The 9,963-nt window shown below is 45.3% G+C and overlaps 1 protein-coding gene across 1 annotated transcript in view; it reads left to right on the plus strand.

Annotated features, from left to right (window-relative positions):
- Positions 1-9,963, plus strand: part of LOC119413666 (zinc finger and BTB domain-containing protein 17-like) — a 37,036-nt gene that overhangs the window by 24,475 nt on the left and 2,598 nt on the right. Inside the window, exon 3 of the mRNA XM_037680719.1 lies at positions 9,198-9,961. Coding sequence (XP_037536647.1) covers positions 9,198-9,961 — 764 coding nt within the window. The remainder of the gene's footprint in view (positions 1-9,197; positions 9,962-9,963) is intronic.

The raw sequence follows: 9,963 nt of genomic DNA on the forward strand, positions 1-9,963 counted from the left end.
TCAATTCATATGTTTTTTTTATTTTTATGATTGTCTACTGTTGTGCTGATAAATATCTCCTGGAGTGTAAACTGTATCTTGGCTGCAAGTATCAAGCTGTGAAATCCTTCTTTTTCTTCAAGTGATCGTGGTTGGTCATTAGTTACGATAAAGTTTAGCAACTTCTCGGTAAAAATTCGAGCTCTGTGGTTTCAGCGGTGTGTTCTTCTTGTTCAGTCCGGGGCGGGCAGTCTGACTTCGGTCAGCCACGCTCATTCTGCCCCCTCCGATACTGGATCAGATCAACCCCATCCCTAATATTATACTCCATATGGACTGAGTAAAATGAATGGTGGTATTACTGACAAATGCCAAAGGTGTAAGACAGGCATGGGATACCCCGGCCCGTGGGCCCTGCGCTTTTTAATTAACCCACCGAAATTGTCCAAAATTTGGATATACTTTATTTTTCATGGGTGCTGAGGTAAAATTTAGGGGTGCTTAAGCACCCCCAAAAAGGTTGAAGTCGCCACTGGTTCAAATGATATTTAAAAAACTGAATTTAATAGGAAAAAAAAAAGGTGTTGTTTTACCTGTAGTTCCAGCATTTCCCCAGTAGAGGTGCATGACAGAGACTGGTGTGTATTAGAGGCAAATTAACAATGGAGAAGAAGTAATTTCTTCTTCTACGCTTATATTTTTACTTTGCCCTACGAACTCGTCTGTAAAAATGTGTTTATCAAAGAAAAGAAAAGTGTACAATGAGTGCCGAGTGTTTAATATGGAGTGGACAACATATTTTTTCACTGAGGTCCAATCAAACACAGTTTTTTTTGCCAAGAACTTGTCACGGTTTCCAAAGAGTACGCTTTGCTAACTGCTAACTATGCTAGCAAGCCTTTCTCCGATGGCGATTTTTAAAAAAAGAAACATGGTAAAAACAAAGCAGGTCTATTGTGTCCGGAGGGCCAAGACAAGTTAGAAAAAATCAGTTTATCACACAGGACTGTGACTCGCCTTGTGGAACTGACTGGTGAAGATTTAGCAAAATAAGCTAAATGGCAGAGATAGTCCTCTAAGTTACGGTTTACTGGATGAAAGTAATAAAGGACACTGCTCATCTCCTATTTTTTGTCTGCGGGATTAGCAGCAGTTTTGAGATAATGGAGGTGTTTTTGACCCTGGAGTCTCTGAAAGGAAAAACACAGAGAAAGGATTTTTATAACCGTCTGCTGTCATGAGAGAATGAAGCTACTGTGGAGTAAAGTTGACAATGTCACATCACCAAATTTAACTGGAAAACACGACAGTCTGCTGAAAAGAATCCAGGATAAAGTGAAAGAGGAAAACCCGAACAGGATGTTATTTTTCATCTATCAGGAATCACTGTAAGTCATGCTTTGTGTGTGCATGTGTGAAACTGTTAATTGTGTGTGAATTATCAAAACAAACAAACAAAAAAATGTGAAAGACAAAAACATGTATGAATTATTGTCTAGGTACTCTGTTGTGATGCTGCATAGAGGATCTGCAGGAGGATGACGTCTGCTTCCTGCTGCAGCTGACCTGATGTCATCAACTTTAAATCCTGTAGTTGTAAAAAGTTTTGTGAAGAGTTTGTAGAGGTGAACGGCCATTTTATTTCAACTTTTTTTCCAGTATTCCATTAGCATAGTGAGGTAAGAGACTTGTGGTTTGGTTAATTTTATTTTTCTTCAGGTAAGAGGAAATACAGTGGTTCTATTTCGTATAGGCTTCACCCTTTAAGGCTATCGCTAGTGGGTTTATCCCTTAGTGTGTAGCGCAACACTGAAAACTTTAGTCCACGCTCACCGGCTGTGTGGGCCCCACCCCCGGTTTGTATAAATTACGGTGAGACCAGACAATCGGCTCCCATTTTTTCTTCAGCCAGCAAGCACTGTCTAAAGAGAGAAGAAAAAAAAGATGTCCAGTACCAACACTAGCACCATCTGCCTGTGCCCTTCCTGCCAGACTGGCAACATTATGACCAGCACGACATCCGCGAAGGATGCCTGTGTCCCCGCCATGCCGATGCCACCGCCTGCCGTGCTTGTGAGCTACTTTCTTCTGAAGAGAAGCAGAGACGAGCAGCCTTTCTTAAGGCTAATGCCGAGGAGGTTTTCCCCGTGGCGGGACACTACTCGCTGGATTACTCCATCGCCTTTTTCGACGCCAAGCTGCACAGTGAATCGGATGATTCATACGGCAAAGGCGTTGCTAGCAGCAGCCCCACTGCTTCTTCCCACCTGGAGAACATGATGGCGGAAGAAGGTCGGCTGAGCGGATGCTCAGCCATCTCGGGTGTTCCTATGTTGGCGAACACTCCACTCCCAGCAGTCAGCGCTCTCCTCCTGGAACTGCCCGGCATATTCCAGGAGGCCGCCAACGCAAAGGGACTCTCCGTCCCTCCCCTGCCATGATCGATGATCTGGCGGCAAGGTTTGGCTCTGCCCCAGCTCGCCGCCCTGACCCCGTCTGGCCCCGCTTTCCAACTGTGACGTCATACTGGAATGAGGCTGCAGCTGGGCCTGACAAGCTGAAGGCGCCCGTCTCCACCTTCACCTCCATCACCAGATAGAGGGGTTTACCGAGCAGGGCTTTCCCTCGGTTCCCCCTCTGGAGCCAAGCCTTGGAGATGCATTAGGGGCAAAGTCTTCCAGGATGGATCAGCGACCTGTCCCTCCAGGGAAGCATGATCAGTTGATCATGAAGTTTACCAACCGAGCCCATCAGTGTTCCTTCCAGTCAGCCGTGGCAAACAACGTCGCCCTGCTGGCTTTCAGCATCTCGAAGAGGCTGGAGGAGGCGGACCTGTCAGAGGAGACAAAGAGCTCCCTTTGCAAAGCCACCGACGCCATCCTCAACCTGTGCGCCACCTTCGTGGTTTGTTTATCCCGCGTCACAGCCTGGTTGACCATGGTCCACAGGACCGCCTGGCTCCGTCTCTCACCATCCATGCCCGAGAAGCTACAGAGGGACCTGCTGGAAGGCCCTATCACCCCAGATGTGCTGTTCGGGGCCCAACTTCAAAACCATCCTCGAAAAGTCGCAGAGGACAGAGGAAGTCTCAGAGACGGTATGCGCCACCTGGTGACGCCACAGCCCGACCCCCGTCCCTCTGGCCACTGGAGGGACTGCTGTGGCCAGCGACCGCAGCAGCGGCGCTCCACAGCTGCGGCGCTCCACAGCTGCGGCGCTCAACAGCTGCGGCTCCCCACCCTGCTCCTCCACCGGCCCCCTCCACCAGGGAACAGTTCTTCCTGATGTGCCAACCATTGACCCAGCGCTTCCCCAAAGGACGTCAGCAAGCGCCGCTCGGGACCAGCCAGCCGCAGGGCCCACGGAGGAGGCAGCCCAGAAAATGTCTCCTTGGGGGAATGTGTGTGGTTTGAATGATGTATGTTTTGAAATAAAACAAAAACATCAACTGATGTCAAGCAGCTTCCTCTCTCACATTCCCCACACAGAACGAGCCGGTAACCTCTAAACAGTGTTTTAAGAGGCACCGCAGCTCGGCAACTTTCACAAAGCACTCTGCTGTCACAACAGCTAAAACTGACTTTTCTCCGCAGACCGAATCCGGAAAAATCCCTTTTCAGCCAGAGCCCGTCTTATTTTCTGCTACTTCTGCCCACTCATCGCGCAGTGGGAGTTAACGTTTTCTCCCACGACAGCAGCAGCCTCCCCAGAAACGGCATCTCATTCACAAAAGCGCCGACACCCCCTCTTAGTGCGCGTCCCTCTCAGTCCTGACGTGAGCCCGCAATCTGAGCACAGCACGGAGACAGACTGCCCTTTCTGTCTGAGCCCCCCTTGGGTCGCCCCCAAAGAGTCTCCAAAGCGGGTGATGGCGGTAGGGGCTCTAGCTTGGCTGAAGTCCATGAGAACCATGACACTAAGGCTGGGCCATATTGTTCACGATAATACCGGTTAAGAAAAGCTTGCCCGGGCAAAAAAATTATATAATGATATGCTAATTTCATGACGTAATAAGTCAGGGCGCCCCACTCCTTTAACAGAACCAAGCACGCCGAACGATCACACCGAATTGCGCACCCCCCTTCCACCTGTCGGTACTAGTGTGACGCTAATTAGTTGCGTGCAATACTAGCTAGCTAAAAAGCTAAAAACAAACAACGTGTGGCTCTGCTGTCTCTCCATCCAGCTCTAAACTGCAGGTACAGACAGCTTAACTGTCTCCCCCCCCCGCTGTAAGCTGCCACTCATCTTTTTTCTCTCTCTCCGCACCCCGCTCTGAGCTGCCCGTGCGGGCTACGTCTCCCCCGCTCTAAACTGCCGGTACAAACACGTGCATGTCTGTCTCGTAGATCCACAGTCCATGGACCAAGAACAGAGTCAGGTCATAAAAGACATTGCATCAGAGAAATTAATCATTCCTGCAGGAACAGAGGAAGCTGAAACACCACAAGCTTCAGGGTCAGCTGATCACCTTGTTACAAGTTCTGGAAGCTATAGCTCATTTAAAGGCAAGTTATATTTTGTTTGTTACATTTATGCTCAACAGATCTTAAGCTTCATTTTATTTTATTTAGTTATTTTAGGAAACTTCACCTGCACTTTAGTTTTTGTGGTGGATTTATTGATCTATATATTGTGCACAATTTTCAATATAAATAACAGAAGGATCTTTTTTTATTTTTATACTTGGAGACTGAATACTTTACTAAATAAAGTAATTTCAATAAAATTACCCCTTGTTTTTTTTAATTTTATATAATACCCCAAAGCAACATGTTAAGTTAATTTTGTCAAATAACTATTTCGTTTTTTTTTTCTTTTTGTTGTATCACGAAATTTATCGTTATCGTCAGAATGCTCTGAAATATCACTCTATTATATTTGAGCCATATTGCCCACCTCTACATGATACAACACAAAAGTGTGTGCCCGCTCTCCAAGCGTTACTCAGAGTGGCAGCGAGTATGTTCCCTGGACAGGTGGATGGACCGACTGATCAGCAGGGGTTACACGCTACAGTTTGCAGCTCACCCTCCGCTGTTCAGAGGGATTATAGAGACAGTTATGTCATCCCCAGAACAGAGCTCCTCTCTCCAGTCAGAAGTACAGGAACTCATGATTAAAAAAAAAAAACGTAATTTCCAGAGAGGAAAATATAGGGTTTTACTCCCGCTATTTCCTGGTTCCAAAAAAAAAAACGGGAGGGATGAAACCCATTCTCGATCTGTCCATGTTCCAACAAATCAATCATGGAGAGACAATTCCACATGCTGACAATCAAACAGCTGCTGGAGAACATCCACCAGAGCGACTGGTTCACCTCCATAGATCTGAAGGATTCTTATTTCCATATTCCCATCATCCTGAAACACAGAAAATTCCTGCGTTTCTCCTTCCATGTGATCCCGTATCGGTACAACCGTCTGCTGTTCAGTTACTCTCTCGCCTCACACACGTTCTCCAAATGCGTGGAGAGGACTCTACAGCCATTACACATGGTGGGAATGAGAATCCTCTTTTATCTGGATGATCTGCTTTTATTAGCTCGATCCAGACAGGAAGCAGTCATGCAGACCAAAGCTTTAGCGGTACATCTGATAAACCTGGGTTTTTCCATAAACTGGGAAAAAAAAGTTCTGTTCTCCCGTCCCAGATGATTGTTTATCTGGGAGGGGAGCTAAACTCAACCATGACGAGAGCCCAATTATCACAGCCGAGAGCCGAAGCTCTGTCAGCTCAGGTCCGCCGTGTCAAACCCTGCAGCGTAGTGACAGCTCTGTCTGTCATGAAAGGTGTGGAGGCCATTTTATGTCCGTTAGACTGCGTTCTATCATTTATGCAACAGCTGATGGACAGAAAATTATCGTTAAGCACAATTAAAACTTATGCTTCAGCTATTTCTTCCTGTCATGAGGGTTTTGGTCACAGAACAGTCTTTAACCAATCACTGATGAAGCGTTTTCTGAAAGGTGTACAGAGACACAGACTGTGTCACGTCCACTAGCCCCACAGTGGGATTTAGCGATAGTTCTTTGCACACTGGTTAAAGCTCCTTTTGAGCCTTTAGATCAGATTTCACTTAAATTTCTGTCATTTAAAACAGCCCTGCTGGTGGAAGGAGAGACAAGATGGCGGAGGGAATAGGAGCATAGTCAGCTAGCTCTCCAGAGTCCGGTAAAAATGCCCACAACAAAACTGGAACTCAATAGATAAAACTACAGCATGAGTGGGATAAGCAAGAAAAGAAGCCGGAAAAACTATAAAAAGCAAGACAGAACCGAAGGGCTGCCTGTAACGGAAGAAATCTCCGAACACGAAGCTAGCGAACACGAAAAAGCCCCAGCAGAGGAAATGGAAGAGCACGATAACACGGAGACGCTGCAAAATGGCCTCGCAGCCATTAGAGGTGATATTAAAGCACTTAAACAAGAGCTGTACCTGGAGCTGGCTGTATTTAAAGACGAGCTGAAGAGAGAAATGAAGGAAGAAATAACAAATCTTCAACAAGAAATAGACCGTAAGCTGTCCGAGAATGGCCAGGAGCTACAGACACATCGAGTTAACATCAGCGAGGCACAGACACGCATAGCGGAGGTGGAGGAGTGGAAGACGGATGCTAACGAGGTGCTAACGAGGTGCTAACGAAGATGGTGGAACAAACACAGCGAATGCAGGAAAAACTAACTAATCTCGTAGAGAGAACAAGGAGAAACAATATCCGAATCTTCGGCTTACCAGAAGACGTAGAAGGGAGATCCACAGCTACATTTCTGGAGCAACTTTTTAAGGAAGAACTCGAAATCCGGAGGGGATCGATTTCAAGATTCAACAAGCCCACCGAGCCCTCACCCCAAAACCGAACCCTAATGCAGCACCGAGGTCAGTCTTGGTTAACTTTCTAAAATTTGAGACCAAAGAAACGATCTTGAAGAAAGCCTGGCAGAAAAAGATCCAGGTAGTGGGTAAACAAATCTACTTCGACCACGACTATCCGACCGAGATTGTGCAGAAACGAAAGGCATATAAGGAGATTAAAAAAATATTGAAGATGAAAGGAATACGTTTCCAGACAACACTCGCTAAAATTCGGATACACTGGGAGAACGGAACAAAGACATACGACAGTGCCAGGACAGCAGCGCAGGACATGAAGGAAAGGGGCTAAATCGTTGCTGAGCCAGGAGGAAACGCCGCGGCAGCAGAGGAGAGACGGCGTGGAGCCGCGGGGTGACAGCGAGCGAGGGCAAAAGAACGGGAACTAGACCCGGCACACCGAGTGAGAGAAAAACTACAAAGCTTTCAATGGAAATCTTAAAATGTTCTGCTTTCAGAAGAAGTTGATACGGCGGGAAAAGAGGATTTAATTAAAACCGACTGGGAGAAGGTGAGATATTTAAGTTGGACATGTCTAGATGGAGTGGTACCCCACAGGATGGGAGTAGTACTAGATCTAGGGAGGGGCCCTCAGTAGAGGTGAGGATTTCCTCTCCACCCACCAACAGGGACTTGGGGATGAAGGATACCCCATGGTTGAAAGTTCGTCAGATTTTTGGTTTACATTGGGTTAGCAAAAGTTTATTGTGGTTTTGTTTTCATCAACTTTGTGGATAAATACATCAAGTTCACACGAGGACATGTAAAAAATAGCATATTGGTTTTCTTGGACTGTGAGGTCTCAGTCTCTGATAGAGGACATTTGCAAACTGAGGTGTACCGTAAACCCACCCACACAGACCAGTATTTGCAGTTTGACACCCATCACCCTTTGGAGAACAAGTTAGGAGTCATCAGGACTCTGTATCACAGAGCAGACAGCATCCCCACTAACTCAGGAGTCAGACAGAAGGAGAAATCCCACACAAGACAGGCTATAGAGCAATGTGGATATCCTAACTGGGCCTTCCTGAAAGCAGAGAAGAAACTCAAACGGGACTCCAGTCAGCCATCAGGTGAAACGGAGGAACCCAGACTAGTGGTCATTCCGTATGTTGAGGGAGTATCAGAGAAACTGAGACGTTTATTTTCTAAACACAACGTCCCAGTGGCTTTTAAACCCCAAAATACATTATGGCAAAGACTGGTTCATCCCAAAATCTAGTCCCCCGGCACAAACAGAGTAATGTTGTGTATGCTATTCAGTGTCAGGAGGGCTGTGATCAGTCTTACATTGGGGAAACTAAACAGTCACTGGCCAAATGGATGGCCCAGCACAGAAGAGCAACAACATCAGGCCAGGACTCTGCGGTCTACACTCATCTCCAGGCCAGCAGTCACTCGTTCAGGGATGAAGATGTTCACATCCTGGATAAAGAGGAACAATGGTTTGAGAGAGGAGTAAAGGAGGCCATCTTTGTTAAAAGAAATTGTCCATCATTAAACAAGGGTGGAGACCTCCGGGTTCAACTGTCCCCCTCTTACAATGCTGTTTTTAGTATCACTCAGCCTCCTGTGAATAGTAAACAGCCACAAGTGTGCTAATGATCCATCGTTAGGCTGATGGTCCTTCTTGATCATGTGAGCAGCTGGTTTTGGTTGTCAGCAGCAAAACTGGTTGATCCACTCAGAGAAGGTGCTATTTATATGACTGAGCTGAATACAGCACCTCAGACTGAGGAAGTCTTTCGGATGAAAGACGAAATGTTTCTACATTTTTTTTGTTTTGCTTTGTTTTTTGAATGTCCAGAGGACCAGATTTAACTTTTTTAGATATTTATACAAAAAAAAAAATACAAAAAAATAAAGAAGAAATGAGAAGCAACTCATTGCAACAGTTGGGGTTAAATAACTTGTTGCCAGCTGAAAGATAATTGCCCATGCAGTAATTATTCAATAAGAGGCTCGTACCTATTTGCTTAGTTAAATCCAGGTGATAACTTTTTTTGACCAGACAGCTTAGAGACAAGTGTGTTCTGAAGCCCGAGAATTATGGTAATTTAGTGCATTATTGATCAAACAGCTTGACAAATCTCTGGAAAAATGTAATATTGGATAATTTTCCTCGATAAATAAATTACCAAGTATAATTTTTTTGTCTCATTTGTTTAACTGGGATCGCTTTATCTACTTTTAGGACTTGTTTGAAAATCTGATATTTTAGGTAATTTTTATGCAGAAATTTAAAAAATTTTAAAGGTTTCACAAACTTACAAGCACCACTGCATTTGTGAATATAAAGTTGTAATTGTGCCTAATGTTCATATTTTCATTGTTCCCTACAGATGTTCAGCAGATGGTGCTGATTAAAGAAGAAGCTCCTCAAGGATGGATGCTTGGTGTGGACCAACAGGATCCAAATACCCTCAGCATAAAGGAGGAAGAGGAGGAACTGTGGACCAGTCAAGACGGAGAGCAGTTTTGTGTGAAAAAGGAGACTAATGACACCGGGTTTGCATTCACTGCTGTTCCTTTGAAGAGTGAGGAAGATGAAGAGAAACCTCTGTTTTTACAGCTTCATCAGCACCAAGTAAAAGAGGAAGATCTTCCAACCAGCAGCTCAATTGACCAGATGAAAGCAGCAACTGGTGGAGAGGACTGTGGAGGAGCAGAGACTATCAGGAACCCAGATCAAAATACTTATGGAGATGATTGCAGCTCTTCAGAGACTGAAGTCAGTGATGATGATGATGTAAATGACTCTGACTCTCAGCTAAAAGACTTAGACTATGGATCAGAACCTGAATATGGTGACAAGGACTGGAAGGAGAGCAGAGCTCCTGAGTCAGGCGTACACACTGTCAAGAAGTCTTGCAGTTTCAGTGAGCATGGGAAACAGTTTCACAAGACAAGTCAGTCAATGATGTCTTCAAGTTGTTTAGTTATCAAGGAATGTTTTGAAATGAAGAAAACTGGAGACTCGATCAAGAAAAAACAGTCAAGACAGAACTCATTTAGTTGTGAAGACTGTGGAAAAAATTTTAACAGTAAAGCTAATCTAAAGACACACATGATAGTTCACACAGGACAGAAACCATTTGCTTGTGATGT

This window comes from Nematolebias whitei, chromosome 8, assembly GCF_014905685.2.
Source record: "Nematolebias whitei isolate Nwh7 chromosome 8, NemWhi1, whole genome shotgun sequence".
NCBI lineage: Eukaryota > Metazoa > Chordata > Actinopteri > Cyprinodontiformes > Rivulidae > Nematolebias > Nematolebias whitei.